The 27,154-nt window shown below is 45.8% G+C and overlaps 1 protein-coding gene across 4 annotated transcripts in view; it reads left to right on the plus strand.

The window, feature by feature from the left end:
• Positions 1–27,154, plus strand: part of SIPA1L3 (signal induced proliferation associated 1 like 3) — a 363,749-nt gene that overhangs the window by 268,282 nt on the left and 68,313 nt on the right. For all 4 annotated transcript variants that reach the window (XM_082263616.1, XM_082263619.1, XM_082263618.1 and 1 more), the window contains exons 8-12: positions 3,293–3,396; positions 13,710–13,867; positions 16,249–16,825; positions 17,555–17,829; positions 22,108–22,353. In XM_082263616.1, the coding sequence (XP_082119742.1) occupies positions 3,293–3,396; positions 13,710–13,867; positions 16,249–16,825; positions 17,555–17,829; positions 22,108–22,353 (1,360 nt within the window). The remainder of the gene's footprint in view (positions 1–3,292; positions 3,397–13,709; positions 13,868–16,248; positions 16,826–17,554; positions 17,830–22,107; positions 22,354–27,154) is intronic.

Raw genomic sequence — 27,154 nt, forward strand, 5'->3', positions numbered from 1 at the left:
GTCCGTTCTGCTCAGCGGGGGATCGATCGGCCTATCCCCGCTGAGCAGGCGGATGACAGCTCTGTCTCGGCTCTGTGTGCAGAGAGGGAGCTGTCAGATCCCCGCTGTCCTCTATGGGGAGATCGGATGAGAACGGACCACCTATCCATTTTAAATCCGATCCCATTCGATCCGAACTGATCCTCCAGACGGATGGAAAATAGGGTTTCCATGCGTCCGGATTTCACGGACAGGATCGGATCGGATAGCAGTGGGTGTCAGCGGAGATGTCTCCACTGACACCCTCTGCCCTATAGGGATGCATGGAGCATCCAATCAGGTCCGCCTAAAAAACTGACAGGAGGATTGGATCGGATCGCCCATGTGAAAGGAGCCTTAAACTGGAGCACTCAGAGTATGGTGCAGCTGTGCATGATAGCCATAGCCAAACAGCTTCTAACTTCAGCTTGTTCAAATAAGCTTTGACAATATAACCTGGAAGCTGATTGGTTTCTTTGCAGAGCAGCCCCAGATTTTTCACTCTCCGGTTTTAGTAAATCCCCCCCCCCCCCCCCCCACTGTGTTAAGCACTTCTTCCACCTGTGTGCATATAGGGGTCTTTGAAAGAAGCTGAAGGGGGATGTTAGGCTCTGATCCATGTGGCCTCATTCAGCATTAATCAAAGTGTGCTTTATGCACATGAGATGTGATCCACATAGGGCTAACGTGTCACCTACTAAAGAAGTGACGCAATTCTTTGATTAGACAAAGCAACATATTTTTTTCTGAGCATCTTAAAGTGGTTGTAAACCTCCAAATTTTTTTTTTTTTTTTTTTTAAACCGGAATACCTGAAAGAAAAACACAAAATGAGCTAGTATGCAAAACAGTGAGAGAAATGTCCAGTCCCATGAAGTGAGAGAAAATCCACAGCCAGTAACACAAAGTTAACCGTGCTGAAATGGGTATTCCTTCAGGTGCTCAGTATTGCACCCTCATGCCAATTAATAAAAAAATGTCCGCTTACCAAAAGGCTGCGGTCTTGCAGCAAGATAGAAAATTCCACCACATCTAAAACAGCTCAGGATCAGGCTCCAATGTACATCAAGGATCCAGCCATAAAGGTTTGTATGCGAGGCAACAGATTCACTCGATGGAAGATATAATCATGTGCAGAGAAAAAAGAGCTGAAAGTGCATTATCTTTAAAACAAGTGGGTTTATTGATAGACTATTGCATTTACATCAAACACAAAGCTATGGGACGTTCAGGAAACAGCAGTGCACAGCCTCCTGCAGTGCAGACCGTGCAACAGTGACGAGCTTGGCTACTCCGTCCTATGTGTTTCCTCCTCTTACAGGTGTCAACTGGGAACATCCTCATTTCCTTTTTTTCCATGTGATGTGATGCTTAAAAACCCAGTGAGTGGTCTTGGCCAGGATTTTCCCGGCGCTTTTGGACTCTTGCTGGCGGGAATGTGGGTTCCGGGGCTCCTACCTCCATATTTGGTGGACGTGTCCGAGGATTCGTCCCTTCTGGCAAGATGTTAGAGCAGATTAAGGTTATTCTAGATGTTGAATTGGAGGGGGAGGAGTGGGTTGCAAGGTGTAGGGATAGACACAAGAGATTCTATGGTATCTGGGCTACCTGGATACATTATACAGTAAAACCTTGGATTGCGAGCATAATTCGTTCCGGAAACATGCTTGTAATCCAAAGCACTCTTATATCAAAGCGAATTTCCCCATAAGAAATAATGGAAACTCAGATGATTCCTTCCACAAGTCCTTCGGTTTATAGTCTATATACAAAGATTATAGCAATGTGATAGGTTGTGTAACCATAAAATGTCCATCCACAATATGCAGCCTTCCCAAGGGGATTAGAAGCAAAATCTAGCAGAGCTACAGAATATAAGAGAGATGAGAGGCGCCTCTAAGTGTAGCAATATGGTTACATTTAATGAAGGTTCAACATTTAGCAACTCACATGGTTGATGATTAAATTAGGCACAACTAAGTATGCAGGCATCCGGGGTAAAGCTGTCCACATAGACCATCTTCTGAACCACCGGCTCTCGCCACTGTCAGTCTGCAATCGTGACGGGAAGAATAGCCTGCAGTAGAGTGATCTGAAAGCGAGGCTTTGAATCACTCTTGGAGTGCAGCGGGGAAGGGATGATGAAAATGGCTGTGCAGAGGACGGTCTATGTGGACAGCTTTACCCCAGATGCCGGCATACTTAGATGTGCCTGTTTTAATCATCAACCATGTGAGTTGCTAAATATTGAACCTTCATTAAATGTAACCATATTGCTACACTTTAGAGGCTCCTCTCTTCTTTTTTACACATGACGCTACTTGTATATCAAGACATCGCTTGTATATCAAGTCAAAATTTATTTAAAAAATGTGCTTGTCTTGCAAAGCGCTCTCAAACCAAGGTTTTACTGTACTACTACCTCTGCTGCAATAGTGATGCCCCAGCATACTCCTCTTACGCCAAATGCTGATGCTCTTGCAGGCTCTAGCTGTGACCCAGGTAAGGCCACATAGCCTTGGAGAGATGAACTGTTGTTGTAGATAGAATACCTGTTCTCACCTGCCTTTGAGAATCTCTGACCCTTGGGGGGGGTTTTTCTTATGTGCCGCCGGCATTACTGATCTAGGACGCAGTGCTGAATGTTCTGATTTCTCGTTGTTCTTTCCTGAACTTCTTCTCTTCTTATTTTCTTTCTTCCCTTTTCCCTGCTCCATCTCTCGCCTTATTTTTCTCCATTCCCCTTTACTTCCCTCTCCCTCTTATCTTCCTTATTTCATTTGTTAATTTCTTTCTTTTGTCTTGTTTCATGGGCAGTTAATTCAATGTAGGTGTGATGTTCTGTGACGGGTTTGCAGTGCCTTCTGGGGTGCTGCTTGGATTAACTTTGAGATGTATGCAATAGATGTGACATGGAGACCTCCTTTGTTATATATTTGTTATGTATCAGGAATGATAGACTTGTTGTTGGGTGGGGGTATTTTCCCAATCCCTAATATACTGTATTTGTTCCTGTTTCTTTTTTTTTATGTTTCTGTAAACTTTGTTATTAAATAAAGATTATTTAAAAAAAAAAAAAACCCCAGTGAGTGGGGCATTAATTTAAAATCCTGCCATGCAAGATGTAATTTACCCAGAAGTCCAGTCCTTTTGTAGAGGGTTGGTTTCATACCTCTCCCAGTACACATTGCCTGATGTCTCCCTGTTTGTTCTCGGTTCTCTAGTCTTTCCAAAATTCCAATTAGTCACCCTTTTGTTTTTTTGTTTTTTTCCAGCGGATTCCACGGGATCGCACTCGTTGTATACCAACTACCAAGACTTTGAAATGATGTTCCATGTGTCTACAATGCTGCCATATACCCCAAACAACAGACAGCAGGTATGTCCCACAATTGTAGGGGAATTGCAGTGCAGCATAGCACAGTGCAGTTGATGAATGCCTAGGATTTCTAAGCAGCTTGTGATTTATTATATGACCACCTGAGAGCTTTTCATGAAGTTAATTTTGTGTGTGTGAACCTGTCAGACATGCAGAGGTTTCAGAAGAATATTATCTAGTCTTGTTTGTCTCATTAATGAAGTATGATCCTAGATTTTGGGCACAAACAAACTAGATTCTATAGATAGCTAAAGTGTAAATATGAAGTATGTCACTTCAATACAAGCACATTTCCTCATGTTTTATCCCTGCAAAATTGATATAACCACAGCAAAACACTTCTTGATCTGCCAGAAATCAAGTGTGCTCTATTGGCTCCCGTTACTGTCACTCATATTCTGTGATGAGGGGGCAGGGCTGAGCCATGCTGTCTGTGTCCGTAGATGCAGGCTGGGCGGCTTACGAGCGAGCCTGCACAAGTGTCCCCTTAGCTGCTTTCTTTTGGAGTACTTGGTGGTGGGGGGGGGGTTGAGAGACCAGGAACATCGGCTGGGGGGGACCCTAGGACAAGAGGAGCGGGGCTACTCTGCAAAACCATTGCATAGAGCAGGTAGGTAAGACATATTTATTATTTTATTTAAAAAAATATTTAAAGCCTTACAAACACTTAAAGTCCAGGGTGTCCAAGCAGTGGCCTGTGGAGCCCTCTGATGTGGCCCGCGACCTGCTGCTCTGGGATGGCAGGTTGGCAAGCCCAGATCCAGATCGTGGGTTGCCAACCCGCCATCCCAGAGCATCAGTGTTGCGAATGGAGCTGGGGGTAGAGGAAGCAAGCAGCTGCAGAGCAGAGCCGCATAAGCCAATGCTTCCTGTATAGTGTCGGCTGCTGTTACAAGTGGAGTGATACCAAATTCACTCTGCCTGGGACAGCTACAACCGGCGATACCTAAATGGAAGACTGTTATTAAGGTATTGTCATTACTAAACTTTTATATATATATATATAATATGGGCATATCTGTTCTGCAGTGGTTACTAGGCTGCTTTCAAACTGATCCGCGTGGTTACCTGCACTTTTGTTATTTTGTGTGCTTTCAGAAAGTGCACCACACCTGTAGGATATAATAAAAGTCTATGGCAAAGTGCAGCTAATCAGCAGGTAAGCCACAGTTTGGGTAAACGGCAGTGCATCAGTGTGAAAGCAGCCTTAGACACCTTTCACGCAATTGATCCAACCCAATCGGACCCTCCATTCACCTCTAAGGAGCGGCAAATGTAAACGGACTTGTGTCCATGTACACCTGCCTACCTCCAATCCGATCTGCTAAAAAAAACAGAAGGGGATCTGTCCCCTACCATCTGGGCGGATCAGATTGGAGGGCCCATAGAGTAGAGTGGGCTGTGTCCATGTCAGCTCTGCCTATGCAGAGTGGACACAGATCTGTCATCCTCCCGCTCCACTCATTGTGACCCGCGACTGGTTACCAAGTTGCTTAAGTGGCCCTCGCCATTCAAAAGGTGGGCACCCCTGCTTTAAGCAGTGCTTTACTTACTGCACACTCGCATCAATCCCTGCCATCAAGAAGTTTACAATCTGGTCTGTCTCTCACATGCATGCATACACACACGCACATGCCAGGGCCAATTTTAGACAGCAGCCACAATTTGACCAGCATGTCTTTGAAGTGTGAGGGAAACCAGAGGAGGAGGGGACACACAAGCACAGGGGGAACATTAAAACTTAATGCAGATGGTGTCCTGGTCAGGACTGGGGGTAAATTTGGGGAATACTTGGACATACATTATAAGTCCCTGTCAGACCGGAGGGTCTCTTGCCCCCAAGGTGCTTGATTTGGAGCCTTTTCTCTTGTAAAAATGTGTCAGTCATCAGCTCACAGGGGACACTTTTTTTTTGTTCTATACTTCTCAATTACAAAATCTCCGTCATGAAAAGCTTTCAAATGACCCTGCTCTAAAAGGGTGTTTTTAATAGGCAATTACTAAGTCTTTCTTGCCTGTCTTAAAGTAGATGTTTGATCAGCTTAAAGGAGGGATTGTGGGGAATTGCTTTAATCTTGACTCATTCTGTCAGCAGTGAACCGCCATTTAGACCAGCTGTAGTCAGAGGACAAATTCATGAACTCTTCTGTGTAACATTTACGGAATGTTCAATGGAGGTGTACAGCAGCACAAAGGAACTTTGTGTGTCCGTCATTCTGTTTAATACAGATGGACTGTACAGATATTCTGAGCAAATTCGGTTTCTCTTTCGTTCATTGATAGACCCAACTCCTGATCTTCTTGACCATTGGGTTTTACTGCCCCCTACAGGAGTAGGACACTAGGCAGAAAAATAATTTGACTACGCCTATGGGCAGTCCCAGGAGGTATGCTCCCCCTCTCTACTATAGGCACTCAGTTTTTTCTGCCTAGTCAGGAGTAAGGACCTAGTTCCTTGATGGGATCTCTGGTCCTGGGAATTTTTTCTTTTTAGATAGATTTTTTTTTCTCCAGTTTCTCCTTTGAGATCTACAATCAACTGCCGGACTGGGCAATGGGCTGGATAATCGAAATCCAGTGGTCACCCCAGTCTGGCCAGCTAGCGCGTGCAGACCTCAGCTGCGCGCTAGGTCGGCCGCAACATAGCCCCACCAGACGGGGGCTGGCCTGCGAGTTAAATGCCTCGTGAGGTCGCATACAACTGGTTCTCGGCCTGCGTCGCAGCGTTCCTCCTGGCCGACAGCCCCCCATTTCAATGGTGAGGAGGTTCTGCCTGGAGCGGTGCCCGACTGGTTCCTGGTATGGTGAGTAGCTATCCCAGGGTGGACACGGGCCCCTCCCTGGGACGGACTGACCCCCACGTTCCGCTCCCTCCCGTTAGGCCCACCCCCCCTGAGTCTGATGGTCCTGTGGGTCATCTATACCCCCTCACCTCCCCCCTCCACCTATACTGGGGTTGTATTGTGGTCTGGCTACTTCTTGGGGCTAGGGCAGGGTTTTGTACTGGCGATGAGTGTACACCGCCAGCGATCGGGCGGTAGGCAGTGCCACGGCCCCCCTCTTCTTGCTCTGTGTCTTGCCTGGGTCCTTTGGAACCTCGTGGAGCCGCGCGGGGCTGCCATTTTGTTGTAGCCCTTTTTCTGTATAGGCTGTCGCCCATGTTTGTGTAGCCGCAGCGGCCATTTTGCGTTAGTCTGGCATTTAATTTAATGGCGGCCATTACTGTGGAGTCTTCTGGGCATCCATTTTAGCTGTGGGAGCCCCTCCTTATCCCCTAGTGCTGCCAGTGACTGCCTGGTGGGGTGGTGAATCTGGTGGGATCCTCTCTCTCTGCTGCAGGATTAGGGGTGCTCTGTGGCTGGCGACCGGGTGGTGTTATCAGCGCGGTGGGGGTGTCCCTTAGCAGTATTTTTTTGCACTTTTGTTGGGTACCCTTATTTCTCATGGAGTCCTTGGAGCGCATTTCCCCACCTGACCCCCCTCTCAGAGCCTGCGGGGCCCTCCGGGTCCCAACCATCCATTGCTAAACTGATGGCAGTCCTGGATTCCTTTGTGTCCCGGGTGGAGGTGGCTTTTGGGCAGTGGGGTAGTAATAAAGCAACCCCGCCTTCCCCTGCTTCATCTGTCTTCTGGCCGCCACGATCGGGGCCCGCCCTGAGTTTTCAGATAGTGAGGATAATTCTTCCACTCCTGTAGCCGCACATGAAAAGGCGCTGGTGGACGCACTGTTTGTGTCTGTGTTTGAGACTTTAAAAATGGAGGACGCAGCTGAAGCTGCGGCGATGGCACCGGTTCCCTTTGGCATTCACAAGCCATCTAGAGTGGCGAAGGGGTTTCCCTTTCCTTCTTATTTTGACAGATTTGTTGCAAAAGAGTGGGAACCTCCAAAAGGTCTTTTTGGTCCCTAAGCAATTCGCAATGATGTATCCATTTGAAGAGTCCCACCTTAAGAAGTGGACTGTTCCACCAGTGGTGGATCCCCGTTTCCAGGTTGATTAAGGCAACCATGATTTCAGTAGTAGAATCGCCGGCTATTAGGGATCCGACTGACAGATAGGTGGAGGCTATGGCCCGTAGTATGTTCACTGTGGCCGGCTCGGCACTCAGACCAGTCTTCACCATTGCTCTGGTGTCACAAACTCTGACCGTGTGGGCCAAGCTTTTACTCCATGACCTGGAGGGATAGCAGCTCCCCCTTGCCTTTGTAGAGCTGGGGGACCAGTTGGTCCAGGGGCTGCAGTTTACCTGTGATGCCTCTCTGGATGCAGCTCCCCTGCCTTTGTGGAGCTGGCGGACCAGTTGGTCCAGGGGCTGCAGTTTATCTGTGATGCCTCTTTGGATGCAGCTCCCCTGATTTCTAGACGGACTGTTTTGGCAGTGGTCCTTAGGTGTGTTTTGTGGCTCAGATGTTGATCTGCGGACCAGATCTCTAAAAAACTGATCTTCCTTTTTAAGGAGATCGCCTGTTTGGAGCTACCCTGGATGACATCATTAACTAGTTCTGGACCGCCCGCCACCGATACTGCGGTAGGCAGCCCCTCCTGCGCGAACCACCGTAAACCTACGTCGATCGCGCGCCTGCAGCTAGGGGGCGAGCGTGCGCCGCTGCCGACGAGCTCTCACCCCCACTCGGCAGTCAGGCCTCCGATGCACAGGGAAGCCGGCTCCGATTGCCGCCTGACACCCTCAATCGCTCCCCGCTGAGAGAGAAGAATGGTCAGCTGTTGTAAACGCAGCTGACCGTTCTTCTTTCTGGAATGATCACGGAGTGCCTGCGATCCTTCTATACAGGATCACAGGTCTTTATGGTCATTCCATAAGCCCTGTTCCCATACAGTTAGAAACACGCCCCCTAGCTACACATTTAACCCCTTGATCACCCACTGTTAACCCCTTTCCTGCCACTGTCATTATTACAGTAACAGTGCATATTTTTAGCACTGATTACTGTAGTAATGTCACTAGTCCCCCCAAAAGTGTAAAAAATATCAGTGGTCCAATCTGTCCACCGCAATGTCGCAGTCCTGATAAAAATCGCAGATTGCCACCATTACTAGTATAAAAAAAAAAAGAAAAACTATAATAATTACATAAATCTTTTACCGTAGTTTGTAGACGTGATAACTTTTGCGCAAACCAATCAAAATATGCTTAATGCGATTTTTTTTTTAACTAAAAATATGTAGCAGACAAATTACCTAAAATTTAGATTTTTAAATTTTTTTTTTTTGGAAATGTTATATAGCAGAATGTGAATTATTTTTTTTTCAGAATTGTCTCTCTATTTATGTTTATAGCGCAAAAAATAAAAATCGCAGAGGTGATCAAATGCCACCAAAATAAAGCTCTATTTGTGGGAAAAAAAGGACATCAGTTTTATTTGGGTAGAGCGTCGCACGTCCGCGCAATTGTCTGCTAAAGTAACGCAGTGCCGAATCGCAAAAAATGGCCTGGTCATTAAGGGGGAAAATGTTCCGGTCCAGAAGTGGTTAAGAGTCGCACAGAGGGGGAAGAGCAGCTTTCTTCCGCAGGCTAGTAAGGGTAAGGAACCTTGTCGCAGACGTGGCCGGTCCTTCTCGGCTCACAGAAAGTTTTTTCGTCTTTCATGGTCGGCGGATAAGGGTTCAAAGCCTTTCAAGGCCTCTTCGGAAGCATCCAAGCGAACTTGGACTGGCAAGTCCAAAGCGGGGTTCCCCAGACCCGTAGACAAGGCTCCTTCTGCATGAAGGTGCGCCCTCACCCGTGCCTGGGGTGGGGGGATGTCTTCGCTGATTTCCGGAATCATGGACCTCCTTTGTGCAAAAAAAGGGGGTCCACAAAGTGATACGGTCCGGGTACAAGATCGAGTTTCGTTCTTACCCTCCGGAGAGGTTCTTTCCTTCCAATGTGTGTTTGTCCCTGGACCGATTGCAAGCCCTCTTCGGGGTGGTACAAGACTTGTTACTTCAAGGGGTAATTGTTCCAGTTTCAACTCCTAGATGTTTTCAGGGGTTTTATTCAAACCTCTTCACGGTCCTGAAGAAAGAAGGCAAAGTGTGTCCTATTTTGGATCTCAAGGCCCTGAACTGGTTTGTGGGGTACAGAAGTTCAGAATGGAGTCTTTTCGCACAATGGTGGCATCCTTGCATCAGGGAGATTTCCTTGCCTCTCTCTCTCGACATCAAGGATCCTTGCTTACACATTCCAATATGTGTCTGTCACCAATGCTTCCTCTGCTTTGCAGTGGGAGAGGAGCATTACCAGTTTGTGGCTTTACCCTTTATTCTCGCCTCTGCTTCTCGGGTTTTCACAAAGGTGTTGGCTCCCGTGCTAGCGTTGTTACGTCAGCGAGGAATTGCAGTGCTGGGCTACCTGGACAACCTTATCTTGCGAGCAGAGTCTCCTACTGCTCTGATGGACAACGTGGACTATCACTATACGGACTCTGAGGGAGTTTGGCTGGCTTCTGAATTTTCAGAAGTCCGCTCTGGTTCCTTCCACTAAACTGGACTATCTGGGTCTGACTCTGGACTCGGCTCTAGCCAGAGTGTCCTTCCTCTGGATAAACTCCAGAAACTGCATGCTGCAATTCATCTCTTGCTGTCCAGCAGGTGGTCGTCGCTCCGGACTTGCCTGAGGGTGCTGGGACTGATGGTTTCTACCTTTTGAGGTGGTCCCGTTTGTGCAGTTTCATACACAGTCCCTGCAAAGAGAGATCTTAGCCAAATGGGACAAGTGTCCGAATCCGCTACCATACGCCACAGACATGCTGATGGCACCCTGGGGCCTGTATCGTCTGATTTACGCTTTCCCTCCTTTTTAAGCTTCTGTCGAGACTCTTGCGCAGCATCGAGGCAGAAGGAATTCTTCTCTAGTGGCCCTGGATTGGCCTCGCCGGTCTTGATGACCTGATGCGGCTTGTCACAGGCGCCCCTTGGAGACTACCTCATAGGGAAGATCTGCTGTCCCAAGGGCCAATCTTCCTACCTGCTTTACAGTCACTGGCTTTGACGGCTTGGCTGTTGAAAGCCAGGTGCTGAAGGATAGAGATTTGTCTGGGTCGGTGATTCCCACACTACTGAAGGCTAGGAAGTCTACTTCTAGGAAGATCTACTATCGTACGTGGAAAGCCTACATTTCGTGGTGTGAGTCGATTGGTGTTCACCCTTGCTCTTTTTGTTGTCTCGAGTCTTGACCTTCCTTCAACGGGGGGTTGAGCAGAAATTTGGCCTTGAGTACCATTAAGGATCAGGTGTTGGCCTTGACGGTCTTCTTTCAATGACCCTTGGTAACGCACTCCCTGGTGCATACTTTTATTTAGGGAGTGCGACATTTGACTCCACTGGTGAGGTCCCCACTATCGCCTTGGGATCTCAACTTGGTGCTTTCAGCTCTATAGAAGCCTCCCTTTGAAAATATTCAGGAGATTCCCCTGCTTTCGCTATTCCAGAGGGTGGCCTTTTTGGTGGCTTTCACCTCTGCACGCAGGGTGTCTGAATTGGCGGCGTTGTCTTGTTGTTTCCCTTATTTGGTGGTCCACAAAGATGAGGTGGTTCTTTGCCCCTGTCCATCGTTCCTTCCAAAGGTGGTTTCTGATTTCCATCTGATTGAGGACATTGTGTGTCCCAGGCCAAAACATCCTAAGGAAATTGCGTTGCATTCCCTGGATGTAGTTCGGGCTATTCGGGTGTACCTGGCAGCTAAAGAGTCTTTTAGAAAGTCAGACTCGCAGTTTGTGCTTACGGATGGGCCTCGAAAAGGACTATCCGCTTCTTCTGCGACCATTTTTAGATTAATCAGACAGATGGCGGGCACTCATTTCTTCTTGGGCCTTTCGTCATCATGTGTCAATAACACAGGTGTGCAAGGCAGCTACTTGGTCGTCGGTGCACACTTTCACTAAATTTTTTAAAGTGGATGTGTTGGCATCTGCAGCTGCCTCTTTTGGCCGCAAGGTTTTTCAGGCAGCTGTTTAGGGGGCTTGTTTCCTCTTTTTTCAGGTGGGCTCCGGTTGTTTTGGTTGAGCTCCTGTTACCTGGTTGGCTATGGTTTTGCCTTGGGAATTATTTCTTGCCATTTCCACCCCTCATGCTTGACACTGCTTTGGGACGTCCCAATGGTCAAGAAGAGCAGGAGCTGTGTCCGTCAATGAACGAAAGAGAAAATGGGTATTTTTGACTTACCGTAAAATCAATTTCTCTGATGTTGATGACGGACACAGCACCCACCCTCTGTGGAGTTATATTACCTCTGACACTACTTGTAGCAAAACTGAGTACCTATAGCGGAGATGAGTATACCTTCTGGGACTGCCCATAGGCGTAGTCAAGTTCTTTTTCTGCCTAGTGTCCTACTCCTGTAGGGGGCAGTATAACACAATGATCAGGAGCTGTGTCCATTGATGAACATCAGAGAAATGGATTTTACGGTATGTCAAAAATCCCATTTTTTTTTAGGAAGGTTGTCTAAATTCTGCATTAGAAGCATAGTTGGGCCCCACTTGAATAGGGCATTTTTCTCATACTATGTGCATTCCACTGTCTTATTACTGAGACAAAAGGTAGGTTTTCCCTTGTGCATAGTTTCATCCAATAATAACCCATATGATCATTTATTACTGTCTACCAACAAATAGGATAAACATATACTAAATTGTTACTCCAGCTGAAGTTTAGAATAGGGACAGGTTAGAACCCCTGTCATGAAATTTGTAGCATTTTATTGCTACACACATTGTATGGGAATGTGAGAAGTGTCCGCAGATGATCTTACAGGTTTTAATGCATTTGATCTAGGGGTGCTCACAAGGTTTTTGTTTTATTAGAACCCCTTTCATGTTTTTACTGCTTTCTCTCTGGTGCTCCGAGAGATTTCTGATCACACTCTCTTCTTGTACAATGGCTTACCCAGACTGAAAGCGAGAGAAAACATGCAACAGCAATACTGGCTGAAATAAGCTACTGGGGGTTCTAATTTTCCCTTACTCTACTTAGAAGAAAACATAGCATGTCTGTCTATTTCTAAAATACCTTTAATTCTGTCTGCATTGCTGTTGGAGATTTTTCCTCACTTCCTGGCTGGTAAAATCAATGACCTTAAGTGTTGGCCAATCTACCCAGCAAGAGTGTCAGATATTAAAGAAGACAGTGGTTTTAATCTGTCCATTTTGCTTATTCCTCCCCCCTTCCGCTGCTACATTTGGCACCTTTCAGGGGTTTGAGGGGGGGGGGGTGGGGGCAGATACCTTGTTTTGACATGTACCCGCTCCTACTTCGGACTGATCTCGCCGCAGCATACTCAGCTGGAAGTTTGCCCCCCCCCCCACGCCGCAGGGCCATTCACAAAGTGCAGCACACTTCACGCTTGTGCAGTAGGGAGGGTTTTCCTTAGCCGAGATGGCGACGGCAGCACCTGAGAGCTGATTGAAAAATCGGCTCGGGTGAAGACACCACTGGATTCGTGAACAGGTAAGTGTCCTAACAATAAAAGTCAGCTACAGTATTTGTTGCTGCTGACTTTAATGTTTTTCTAAACGAACCTGGAGCTCCTCTTCAATTGTACTGTACTGGACACCAGATTTGTAGTCCTAGATCATGGGTTATATTTATTTATTACAGGTAAGGAGAGAATGCAAACCCCAGTCAGGTAATGTTGTGGTTAGGATTTGAAGCAATAAACCTAGAACTGCTAGGCAGAAGATGCCTAGTAGATGGACCTCTTTCCGTTGGAGAAGTTTTTCTACACCAGTCTTTTTTATTTCTCTTCACTACTTTTTTTCTTGTTATGTTTGCTAAATTGCGGCCCATCCCTAAGTTTATTGCTTGGGGACATCCCATGGTCTATAACTACAGATCCTGTGTCCTGTACTGTATTATTAGGAGATTTGGAATTTTGACCTATCTGTAAATTCAGCATCTTGGAGAACAGTATAGGACACAGGCCCCTCCCCTCTGTTCTTTGTTTCTTCTTATTACTTGCTAAAAAAATGGAGGTAGTGCCGTATAACCCATTGTGTAGGACTACAAATCCTGTGTCCTGTACTGTACTCCAGAATATGGAATTTACAGTGTAGTCAAATATATTTAAAAATAATTTGTAGGTTTACTTGTAAACTACTTGAGGGACTGCTTCTTATGTTGCCAATTCAGTTATCTGTCCTTCAGAAATGACCTGCACCTGGGGCTCACTTTTGGATGTGGCATGCTGATTTGACTAACCTTTAGACATAGCTCAAGACTACATGGGTTCTAATGCTATTGTTTTCTTTATTTTTGATAGTAGTTGTAATCCTCATTTCTAACTGATGCTTTGTGTCTGTCCTTCTCTCATTCCAGCTTCTTAGGAAAAGACACATAGGAAATGATATTGTGACCATCATCTTCCAGGAGCCCGGTGCTCTACCCTTTACACCTCAGAATATTCGCTCACACTTCCAGCATGTCTTCATTATTATTCGAGCCCATGAGCCTTGCACTGAAAATGTCTGCTACAGGTGCGTTCTTTTTCACATCAGCTTTAACTCCCTTAAACCACTAAGTAGTTTGAAGGTAGAGGTCCCATGTCTGGATAGATTTTTCATAGGTTTTCATGGCATCAATCATTTCCCCTCATTTTCATGCTCCCTTTTTTAGGGGTTCAGTCAAAGTCAAATATGAGTTTTCAACTCGTCTTGTTAACTACTAAAACATATGACTTTTGAGGCTGATCAAAGCACTAAAATCACAATCTGTGTATAAACACCAGAACATTTTATTGTAGTTGGTTAGAATTGATAGGGGTGGGATGGCAACTATAACAGTGTTCCAAAAAATTCTTCTGGAGCCCTTTCAGTTATAGTTTTTTTTTCTAAATTAGAGCTAAATTCCAGGAATTTGCTACTGAACCCCTATGCTCACGCTCAAATGTGAACATGCATGTTGGCCCCACAGGCAAATTTAAATAGCGATCGCACCACACACATGAGGTGTCGCTGCAAATTTTAGAGTGCGCACGATAATTCTTAGCACCAGACCTCTTGTGTAACTCTAAACTGGTAACCTGTAAAGGCCTGTAAAGCATCACATTCTTTAAACACTGTAGTTTTTCGCTATTCTGCAAGCATGCGCAATTTTAAAGCGTGACATGTTAGGTGTCTATTTACTTGGCGTTAACATCATCATTTATATTTTACCAAACAATAAGGTATTATATTGTTTGACTTGTCAAGACAAGTCTGATCATTGGAGGAGAGTACACTGAGTTCCCGGCATAGCTAGAGAACTGACCACGGTGTGCTCTCCTGCTTAGTGTGGTCCGTTTTTAATAGGAAAGCAGAGGGACTGGCAGGAACACCAGGTATTTCTCACAAAGAAAGCAATACAAAGAGAAACAGGATACTTTCTCATACGAGTACATGGTCCAGCAGGCACATATCAGGACTATGAAATGTTGGGGTAACAAACACTTTAAATTGGAGTTGAGGTAATGCTGCTCTATTCACTAAAAGGGATGAGCTAAGGTGTATTCAGACGCTGGTCCGAACCTGAAAACCTTTTATTAAATGCAAAAGCCAAATAAATACAAACCTGGAAAGTAACAAGCGTTTCAAAACTCAAATCCAGCTTTAGGCATTGCAGTTGGGATGCTGACACGTTTCAGGGACATGCCCGCTTTCTTAGGGCACTAAGCATGGGGACATATCCCCGGAAACGCGTCAGCCTTCCATCCACAGGGAATATGGCATTGCCTAAAGCTGGAGTTCCCTTGTTCCCTCCCATGTTTGTGAAAATGTTTTTCCCCGTTTGCGTTTAATAAAAGGTTTACAGGTTCGGACTAGCATCTGAATACACCTGAGCTCATCCCTGGTGGTGAATAAAGCAGCATGGCCTAAATTCTGCTTTATTGGTCCTCGAGAAACTGACTGCTCTACTTTGCTTGAGAATTGTGTAGCAGATAACTTAAAAGATGCATAAAAAAACTTTTTGAACAAATTACTATGGTCACAACCCTATAAACCACCATTGGTTTTAAAGTGGTTCTAAAGGCAGAAGGTTTTTTAACTTAATCTATTCTATGCATTAAGATAAAAAATACCTCATATTTACCTGAGCCCAATCTCGATCCAGCAATGTTGCATGAGATCCTTGGCTGTCGGGGACACTCCCTGCTGATTGGCTGAGACATAGCAGCAGGTGCCATTGGCTTCTGCTGCTGTCATTCAAAGTCAGTGAGCCTATGAGGAGAGAGAGGGGGCAAGACCAAGCCGCAGCTTCGTGTCTAAATGGACACAGAGCAGCAGCTCTGCTCATGTGCCCCCATAGCAAATTGCTTGGTGTGGGGGCAGGAGGGAGACTCCAGGAATGCCGGCGTAGGACCCGAGAAGAGAGAGACCTGGGCTGCTCTGTCCAAAACCATTACACAGAGCAGGTTAGTACGACCTTTGTTATTTTAAAGCAAAACAAGGCTTTAATATCACTTTAATAAAGGGGTTATTATCTAAGTGACCATATTAGTAGTAATATTGATAGGCGGCGTAATGGTTAAGTAGTGGGTACTCTTGCTTTACAGTGCTGGGATCTTGTGTCCCTTTGCATCCAGGAACATTATCCACACGATATGTTCACTCCTTGTTGATTTTAGTTTCCGTCCAAATCCCCAAAAAACATTCTGGTGGTTTGACAGTCTTACACATAACAATGTGGCATTATTTGTGTATATCACTGGTGGGGGCATTAGATTGTAAGCTTTGTTGGGGGCATTGGCTGCGATGGATGGCCTTTGTGCTTTTATGGCAACAAAATGTGTTAGGGCCATGGAAATGCTTTAAAGAAAAAAACAATATTACCATGTTTGTGACGATGTGGTCTATTAAGTACTCATATTTGTTCTCAACAGAGTGGCTGTAACAAGATCCAAAGATGTCCCTCCTTTTGGTCCTCCAATCCCCAATGGTGTCACGTTTCGGAAATCTGATGTGTTTCGTGACTTTCTTCTGGCCAAAGTGATTAACGCAGAGAATGCGGCACACAAGTCAGACAAATTCCACACAATGGCTACTCGTACAAGGCAGGAATATCTCAAGGACTTGGCTGAGAACTATGTCACCAATACGCCTATCGATACCACAGGCAAGTTTAACCTAATCTCCCTGACATCCAAGAAGAAAGAGAGGACCAAAGCACGGGTCGGAGCCGAACTGAACAGTACTGGTGCCCTGTGCTGGCGGGTCATGGCTCAAGATTTCTCCCAGGCAGCTGAGACAGAGTGCATTTTAGGCATCTCAAATGAGTTCCTGGTCCTAATAGAGACTGCTACAAAGGAAGTGGTGTTTAACTGTTACTGTGCTGATGTAATTGGCTGGACACCGGAACCACTGTCCCTCAAGATTTTTTATGGTCGCGGTGATCATATCCTTGTAAGGACACTGGATAGTATTGGAGAAGATATCCGGGAGATTGTTCAAAGGTTAAAGGTGAGTAAGATTTTATTAGGTTATCGTATTCAGATACGTAAAGGGCAGATATGGGAGTATTGGGCAGAGTAAGTATACTGGTGATACCAGTAACAACCAGTTGAGTGTTTAGATGCCTCTAACCTCCACTTGTAAATTATACATGGCATCGGCTGTCAGTGCCCATGTAACCGGAAGAGAAAAACCACGCTCTTCTTCTGCAAGGTTTCAGGGATGGATCAGTCAGAACCAGCACACAACATTACTCTGATCTGTTCCTGAAACCCTTCAGAGAGAAGAGCGGGATTTCAAATCCCTGGACCACTGCACCGGCTGCATGGGCATTGGCAGCTCATCCCCCACCCACAGAGGCAAGAACAACGGGTACCAGGGAGGGGTGAAGGGTGTTTACCATTTGTTGCAAATAGTATTTAGAAGCAAGAGCATTACATTTGGAAGCTAAAACAAAAAATGACCAGTACTGGAGCATAGGAGATAATTTGTATGTATGTACCTTATAGTTTTGTCTTGGAGATTCTGGAAAATATTTCTTCTTCTCTACTGATGAACTGAAACATTCACATGTTTATTGGTGAATGTTATTAAAACCTCCCTTTATATTGGCCCCTTTGTGAAAGGTTTGTAAATTATGGTAATTGATTTTTGGAAGTTCCTTTTGGGATACCACAGAAAAGGAAATGCCGGGGTGACCTATAATGTGTACAATAAATGTTCTCTCTTCTTTTTCAGATCATGACCACTGGTTGTGAAACAGTAGACATGACCTTGCGCCGTAATGGTCTTGGCCAGCTTGGTTTCCATGTCAAGTATGATGGCACGGTAGCGGAGGTTGAGGATTATGGATTTGCTTGGCAAGCTGGCTTACGCCAGGGAAGTCGCCTGGTCGAAATATGCAAGGTGGCCGTGGTGACACTGACCCATGATCAGATGATCGATCTTCTCCGTACTTCAGTCACAGTGAAAGTCGTAATCATACCTCCTCATGAAGATGGGGTGCCACGAAGGTACAGTGGGCTCTCCTATATTTTTCTGTAACCTGCTCTTCAAGCACTTTGATCTTGACTAAACCTAAAGCAGAGCAATATAATGAAATTGTAATACAGACTGGTACAAGCCCAGAGTTTTCTGAAGGCCAATTCCTCAATCCACTCACTTTTGCCACTCGCAGTTTCTTTGGGGGGGGGTTGGGATTTTAAACCTTTTGTAAGCTCAATGTGGGGCATTACCACGGGTTGATGCCATCCTCCCTGAGTGAAAGTGTTCAGAAATAAAAAGCAGAAAATGCTGCGCTGTCTACAATCTATAAAAATACAAATTGAGTAAAATTAGGAATAAACAGTACAGGAGGTTATTAAAAACTTCATACTATGTGCCATAAATTCTGATTCAATGATACCACTCCGTAATTGCAATATCACACATTCAAAAATGTTGTATGTAAGAAGGAAGGAATCAATCAAATCCAAACGTGATAGTCCACAGGTGCACATATATTCCCTTTTCCAAAGTGTTCACACACCAGAGCTCCCCGGAATATAGGAAAAATTAGCCTCTTACCAGAAAATTAGACCTCAATTAGGTCTTTCCATGCCTTAGTGAGTTTCACCCCTCACTCCAGGTGTATATGGCAATATCCTCTGGTAATGGCTGTTGTAGTTACAGTTGAATGCTCGAACCGGATAGAGTGGAGTAAAATGACAAGAGGAGAGCTCTCATAGGGCAATGTATTATAAAATAAACGATTATTTAAAAGGTTACTCACAGGATTCCAGTAAAGCAGTTTAATACACTGGTCCACAGCGTGGACCAGTGTATTAAACTGCTTTACTGGAATCCTGTGAGTAACCTTTTAAATAACCGCTATTTCCTCCGTCCGATGTACGTTTCGTCATAATAGACGTCCTCGATGGGGCAATGGGCAATGTTCAGACTTGGCAATTAGATGCTCAGACTGAGCAATGCATACTGGGTGGGGGTCTTGTACATTCCCATATTTTAAAAGCACCAGTTATTTAGTGAGGGCTCCAATGGAGAGGTGGGCGCTAAAGACAAGTATATGTGTAAAGGGTGGGCTTTTTTTCCTAGGGTGAACCAACTGGCTTCTGAATTTGGGAGACATTTTTTATCAGTCAGAATGTTGGTTTTGGTATTGATTTTTTTTTACTGATGTGACCCTGGAATACTGGGAGCTGATCAGTTATTTTGGGTTCCTGTACTTTGTATGTAAAGTGGAACTACACTGCATCTGAGCACCGTAAACCAAAAACACAATTGAATTAATTTTTAATCTTCAATGCAAACTCCTCCATCCATCCATGTCTCCATGGAGAAATCGCTTTGAAAAACACCTCCTAACACTTTTGGCCATGGCCATCTTGAGTAAGGGCAGGTGATTCATGTAGCATTTTTTTTCTTAAAGTCCATCTGCTTTAGCTTAGGCATGCAGGAGGGTGTGATTAGGTGGGAAAATCCCTCCTCCCCTCCTGAAGACTCATGGGATATATGGCATCATTTTACCTAGGCCAGAAATCAGCAGCCTTGTTTCTGGCCCAGGTCAAATGAAGCCATACATCCCAGGAGGGGAGGAGGGATTTTCCCACCTAATCACACCCTCCTGCATGCCTGAGCTAAGGGCAGATGGACTTCAGGAAGCTAATGCTACATGAATCATCTGCCCTTACTCAAGATGGCCATGGCCAAAAATGTTAGGGGATGTTTTTCAAAGTGATTTCGCAACTGAAGAAAAGTAAAAAAAAATACGATATACCTCCCTATACATTTACTAATGCTGACAACATAAGGATTAAAACATAATCAATGACTGAAAGAGTGAAGTTCTGCTTTATTTATTACACAACATACAAAGTGCAGTATCCCAAACTAATCAATCAGTTTTATTGAAGCTTCCCTTTGTGTCATTACTGCTCATTCTGAGGATTGTGGTCCCCTCTGTATGATATTGTTCTCCTCTCCACTAGGGAATGCGCACACACACATCTCTTATTGTATTTGGTTACATTGGATTTTGTTGCTTTTTAGCCAGACTTGAAGCTACTAGGTTGCATATCAAAGGGCCATTGATCCCTTCTTTGTGCTTCACAGGCCATTCTCATAGCCAAAGGGACAGCACAAGATTAAAAACTCAGGGCAGCTTAATACAAAGTACATTTTTTTTTTAATGTTTAGTCTCCTTTGAGTGTTTGATCTGCAATGTAAACTGATTGACCTGAAAGATCAAAGAAAGTCGTAACACAAGTCTGCAAATAACGTGGGTTGGATCATCTGTGGATGTATTATGGTGACATGAATGCAGTATTGACCAGAAGTTCAGACATGCATTGTATGAAGATTGCTTTCTGCACCTGATCAAATGGGAAATGCTCCTTCGTAAGAATGAGGCTCTCTGGTAACTTGGCTATATGCTTCATCCAGCATTTACCATCTGAAGGGGTTGAATACATGAAAGGTTTGTGTCATGTCGAAGGCTGCATTCGCACAGGCATTGTTTTCCCCCGGTGTGAACGGCTGATTCCTGATGCTGTTTTTGATAGGTGTGAGCGGCCTCGCTGTTGCCGCCGAGCCCATACACTTCAATGACAGACCGCCAGCGGCCGCAGCTATTTGTTGCCGTCTGCACAGCCGGCGATTACCTGCAATGATTGCTGCTGGATTTTTTTTTTTTTTTTTAAAGGAAGCATTGTAGGTAACTGGATTTGACTTGGTGGATTTAGCTAATTATTATCTATACCCGTTACATTCATGTGCCGGAACACATATGTATGTGAGCAGCACCCATTTATTTGCACTCAGACACTATTGTTAGTGGAAGCAGGAGGCAATCCTGATCATTGGATTTGATTTGGTATCAGCCTCTGTACAGAAGAGCTCAGAGAGGTGGGAGGAGAAGCAACGCAAGGAGTCAGGTGTGCTGCAGTGTACAGAGCATACTGATAGAAGGAGAGAGCAGAGTGACAGATGGGCTCCTCAGTCTGCTGCTTCTCTTTTCACTGTCCAGTCACAGGGTGGAGATTGGGGGTGGGGGCTGTATATGAAAACAAGAAAAACAGTTCAGGCCCCCTCCCCCTGACATGCAGGATTGTACTGTGGGCCAGAGCTGTTTATATCTCAAAACTGGATTGACTGATTTACATATCCTTTAGCACAGGGGTGTCAAACTCAATTTTGTCGTGGGCCGCATCAGCATTATGGTTGCCCTCAAAGGGTCAGTTATTATACAGGATTTATATATCGCCAACAGTTTGCACAGCACTTTACAATATTATTATATCTGTAAGATTAGATGTCCAGAGCACCCCACACCCCTTACATGAGATGTCAAGAGCCCCCCCACCATCAGAAGTCAAGAGTCACCCACCCTTCTTACATCATAATGCACCCTCTTACCTTGTGCTGCTGCCAGGAAGAAGGTGTGGGTGGATCTCAGAAGAAGAAAGTGCAGTGTCTGGAGGAGAACCAGAGGAGGGCTGGAGTCCGCTTCCAGAGTCTGCTGAACCTGAGACCAGAGGAGGCAGAGGCAAGGTGGTGTTGTGGCTGCACAGAGAGGTGCAGGATCTGTAGGAGGAGTTCTGCCCTCCTCCCTGCTGCGGACTGCTGGGAGGGGGGGGGAGACTAAAGACAAGCCTTTCTAAAGCTGCACAGAGGAATGCAGGATCTGGCAAAGAAGTTCTGTCCTCTCTGCTGCTGACTACTGAGACACGGGGGGGGGGGGGGTCAGAGACAAGGGGGGTGCGGCAGCTGCAGGAGAGGTGCGAAGGGCCATATGAAATGGCCTGGGGGCCGTGTGTTTGACACCTGTGCTTTAGCAGATAAAACAGCTTCTATACATGTATATCCACTGTGTATTTATCCGTCCCCCTGGAGTTCCCCTTTAATAGCTAGTTATAGAGCCTGCACATGAATAAGATATAGGTATATATAAGGTGAGATGAAGAAGATGATCTCATGGACCTGTCTTGCAGCACCAGATTTATCTTAGAGGTGGAATTAAATTTTAAATTCTCCTGAATGTCGCTCTTAGACATGTGAAATGCTGCCTTATGTTGGAAGGCTGTCCCTAGTTTTTTTCATTGTGAGACTTTATTACGGAGCTTGTTATTGAACCGCACCCGTTTAAACCCTCGCTGGACAAGTTCAAACACAGATACAGCTGCAGAGCTCTCTAACGTTCTCCATCAGCCAGGGGGCTGTGCTCACACTCTGTGTCTGTACATGTGTCAGAAGTAAATACTGTACATTTACCATTCTTTGTATTTTCTCTACAGGGGATGGTCTGAGTCCCATGAACTCGGCCCAATGGACCACAAGGACGCTGATGGTGCTGCCACCGGTCCCCGGCCTCCATACCGCAGCAACACCACCTGGCAGTGGGGCGGCTCTGCTACCCACCACGGGGCCAGTCCTTCTCAGAAGTGGGTAACTCCCAGCTATGCACTTTCACTGAACCGGCCACCCAAACAGGTTTCAGCCGTGCCTATACGAGAGCCACAGCCACTGCACAACAACAGGAGGTGAGTAACCCCCTTGTGGCCAAAGACCAGAACTGCAGCATTGATAGTGAGCGCTATTTCAGATCAATCTCTGTCCATTATTACATATTCTTTATTACAAAACAGATTTTTTTTTTAGTTACAAAAAAAAGTTCTATCTCCACGTCAATCTGTCTAGTTTTCATTTTATATACTCTTAGTTATATGGAAAGAACTGGATGAGCCAGTCTCTTGCTCTGAGTATAGTGATTGTTTACTAAAGATGATCATGCATATTTTTCATCTTCTTAGCCAGCCGTAACGAGTGTATCATCTTGGTTTTTATTTCTCTATCGCTCATTGACAGACGTAGTCTTCTTGATTCTCAAGAGCTGGGTTATGTTGTCTCCGCAGGAGTAGGACTAGGCAGAAAGACAAAACGTTCTGGCTCCACCTTAGGGGCAGTCCCTGAGGGTATATCCTCCCTCTCTCTGCTACAGGGAATCAGAGTTTTTCTTCCGGTAGGGAAACTCCGAAAGATTCAATCAGCAGTCCAGTTGTTACTATCCAACAGCTGGTCTTCCCTTCGGACTTGCATGAGGGTTCTGGGGTTGATGGTGGCTTCCTTCGAAGCAGTCCCATTTGCCCAGTCCCATACCCGAATTCTTCAGCAAGAGATTCTTCTCAGATGGAATCGGAATCCGGAATCCCTGGACAATCAGATCCGATTGAGCAAACAGACCAGAGAGTCTCTGGTCTGGTGGCTTCGGTCTCCGATGCTCAGCCAGGGAAAGTCATTTCTGCCAATATATTGGACGATAGTGACCACGGATGCCAGCCTATCCGGATGGGGAGGAATTCTCGGTCAGTTATCCGTTCAGGGACTTTGGTCCCCGGAAGAATCCAGGTTACCGATAAATGTATTGGAACTGAGAGCGATCAGACTTTGTCTGATTCACTGGACCGAGCAGCTCCAGGGCAGCCCGGTTCGGATCCAGTTGGACAACGCCACGGCCGTGGCTTATGTCAATCACCAGGGGGGCACCAAGAGTGTCCGAGCGGCCAAAGAAGTGGCTTGCATTCTTCGCTGGGCGGAACGATTTGTTCCAGCTATCTCTGCGGTGTTCATTCCGGGGGTGGAAAATTGGCAGGCAGATTATCTCCCCCGATCAGGGGGAATGGTCCCTCCATCCAGAAGTTTTCCACCAGTTGTGCCTACGTTGGGGTACCCCGGATGTGGATCTGTTGGCATCACGATTCAACAGAAAAGTACAGAGATTCGTGGCTCGCTCCCGCGATCCTCTAGCAGAGACCGCAGACGCACTGGTCACCCCGTGGGGGCAATACCAGCTAATATATGCCTTCCCTCCTCTTGGGTTACTGCCAAGACTTCTTCGCAGGATAGAGGAGGAAGGAATTCCAGTAATCCTGGCAGCTCCGGACTGGCCTCGTCGAGCTTGATACGCCGACTTGGTCAGACTGGTGGCGGACGTCCCGTGGAGACTTCCTCTCAGGGAGGATCTACTGTCTCAGGGACCGATCTTCCATCCTGCTTTACGATCGCTGGTTTTAAACGGCCTGGTTATTGAGACCCAGGTGCTGAAGGACAAGGGATTGTCAGCTTCAGTTATTCCTACTCTAGTTAAAACAAGGAAAGCGACTTCCAGAAAGATTATCATCGTACATGGAAGTCTTATATTGTGTGGTGTGAATCCCTTGGGTTCCATCTACATCTTTATTCGGTAGTCCGAATATTGGCTTTTCTGCAACAGGGAGTTGAGCAGAAGCTGGCCTTGAGTGTTATCAAGGGTCTGGTTTCAGCATTTGCTATCTTCTTTCAGAAGCCTTTGTCTACTCATTCCTTGGTGCGGAATTTCATCCAGGGGGTGCGACACCTGGCTCTGCCAGTGCACGCGCCGTTACCATCCTGGGATCTTAATTTAGTGTTGTCGGTTCTTCAGAAACCTCCCTTTGAAGATATTAGGGAGATTCCTCTACCTACGTTGTCCCAGAAGGTGGCCTTCTTGGTGGCTATCACTTCTGCACGCAGGGTGTCAGAACTGGCCGCATTATCTTGTCATTCACCATATCTGGTGGTTCATAGAGATAAGGTGGTTCTTCGTCCGAATCCATCCTTCCTACCAAAAGTGGTTTCAGAATTTCATCTGAATGAAGAAATTGTGTTACCTTCCCTGTGTCCTAAGCCCAGTCATCCGCGAGAGTTTGCTTTACACTCCTTGGATGTGGTCCGGGCGATCAGGGTATACTTGAAAACGACCGACTCGTTTCGCAAGACGGATTCACTTTTTGTGATCCCAGATGGACCCAAAAAGGGGTTGCCTGCATCTGCCGCGACCATTTCCAGATGGATCAGACAGACGGTAGTACAGGCTTATTCTATTAAGGGTCGGGAGCCCCCGTTCCCTGTTAAGGCGCACTCCACTCGGGCGCTTAGTGCGTCATGGGCCTTTCGCAATCAGGCGTCAGTGGTCCAGGTGTGCAAGGCGGCTACCTGGTCGTCGGTGCATACCTTTACTAAACATTATAAAGTTGATGTAATGGCATCGTCTGATGCCTCGTTTGGCCGCAAGGTTTTGCAGGCCGCAATTTGAGGAGACCAGTGGTCTACCTCGAGGGTTTTTTCCGTTGGAAAATTTTTCTTTAGTCTCATTCTTTGTTTATAATGAGCCTTTAAAACTTCTAGTTTGGCACCGGTTGGGCCTTCTAGATTGGATTTGATTTTGTCAATCCCACCCCTCATTTGTGGCACTGCTTCTGGATGTCCCAGCTCTTGAGAATCAAGAAGACTACGTCTGTCAATGAGCGATAGAGAAAAATGGATTTTTGTAAGATCTTACCGTAAAATCCTTTTCTCTTAAGCTCATTGACAGACGTAGTACCCGCCCCTCTATCATTGAGTTGGGTTGGGTTAAATTCTCTGTTACTGCTTTAGAACAGAACTGATTCCCTGTAGCAGAGAGAGGGAGGATATACCCTCAGGGACTGCCCCTAAGGTGGAGCCAGAACGTTTTGTCTTTCTGCCTAGTCCTACTCCTGCGGAGACAACATAACCCAGCTCTTGAGAATCAAGAAGACTACGTCTGTCAATGAGCTTAAGAGAAAAGGATTTTACGGTAAGATCTTACAAAAATCCATTTTTTTCCAATCTTCTTTTTTTTTATGGCTTTTCCGTGTTATGTAAATTTGCTTTCACACTGGGTGGACCCATTTGATCAGCAGGGGATCTGTCAGCTGATTAGAGCAGAGCAGCAGATGATTGGTCTGTGTCCGCTCAGTTTATGCAGAGTGGAAACAGAGCCCAATGTGCTCTATAGCAGTGTCCCTCTGATCTGATCAGTCTAGACCAGTGGTTCTCAATTCCGGTCCTCGGGACCCACCAACAGGCCAGGTTTGCAAGATAAATAAATTACATCACAGGTAATCTCATTTGCTGCTCAGTGATTGCAGTATTCTAGCCTGCATCTCCCCAAGGTAATACTTAAAATCTGGCCAGTTAGTGGGTCCAGAGGACCGGAGTTGAGAGCCACTGGTCTAGACGTAGGGGGACGGATCCCCTTCTGTTTTTTTCTTTCTTTTTTTTATTGGTTTTTTTTTTTTTAGCGGACCAGATTGGATTGGAGGTAGGCAGATGTAAACGGATACAAGTGTTTACATTAGCTGGTCCATAGGGGTGCATAGGGGTTCCAATCAGGAAACTGATAGGAGGACCTGAACGAGCCCTTTGTGTGAAAGGGGCCTTAAATCATTTCTGAAGTGTTTTGAAAGAAAGGTAAACTAAAGTCAGCCATACGCAGCTTGGATTTCTCCTGGTTCCTTCTGAATCCGCCAAAATCCGAGTCGGCGTAGGTGGCACCTGGCTCCATAAATCTCAATTTAAAGATCGATGAGCTGGGTGGAAAATTGTCAGCTAAAAAAAGTGACTGCATTGTATCAGATGCAGCCACTGTTCAGGTGTCGCTAATGTCAGAATACAATAGGCTGCAGGGGAAATTCCACCATCCATGCTGTTTAGTATTGATGGGGAGGATCAAGTGATTTCTCTCATTCAGTCTGTGGGCGAGCTAGAGAGACCAGCTTCATCAGAATGGTCAGGATACATATTATTCGGTCCTAGAGTAGCATTCTGTTGTCCTGTACATGAGCATACATTTCCTGTAGTCTCTTCTGGTATGTGTGCTAGCATATAGATGCCTGCAGCCAGTATAGTACAGTATGAGTCTGGTGATCAGAGAATATGAAGAGTTGTGTGACAATCCAATGGAAAAAAAAAACACCTATCCTCCTGGCAGCAGCATTTTTGCATAAAAAGAAACGTTTGTGAGCTCATTTAAACGCTTTAAGCACTAATACATTTCAGTGGCCTGAATAGAGGCAGGGGGGAAAAAAAAGCCTAACGCCTTCATAGACAGCTGAAAAAGCATAGAGTGTACATGCCTGGGGCCTTAAAGTGGAATCAAACTCTACTATATAGTTTTCTTTAATGGGCCCCCAGATGTATTATGCCATAATGTGTTAGTGTGGACTGCATATGAACACATTATGGCAGACGTACCTGTCAAATGCAGCCCTCCAACTGGTCCTGGGCGCTTTCATCTACTTCCGGCCTTCCCTCCAGATTCACTCTGAACGCACTTGATTGGTTGGGCCACGATCGTGTCACTCCCACACATGCGCACCGGAGTCCCATCAGCACAGAGCAGATTCATAAATGTATTAGAAGTAGCACATGTGCCACCTCAGTGTACATTACCGCTGACAGGCAGGGAAAAGCATTTGTGACTTAAGAGACCACACGCATGAGTGCTCAACCTGTGCGCCTCCA

The sequence above is a fragment of the Pelophylax lessonae genome (genome assembly GCF_965119305.1).
Source record: "Pelophylax lessonae genome assembly, chromosome: 7".
Taxonomy (NCBI): Eukaryota; Metazoa; Chordata; class Amphibia; order Anura; family Ranidae; genus Pelophylax; species Pelophylax lessonae.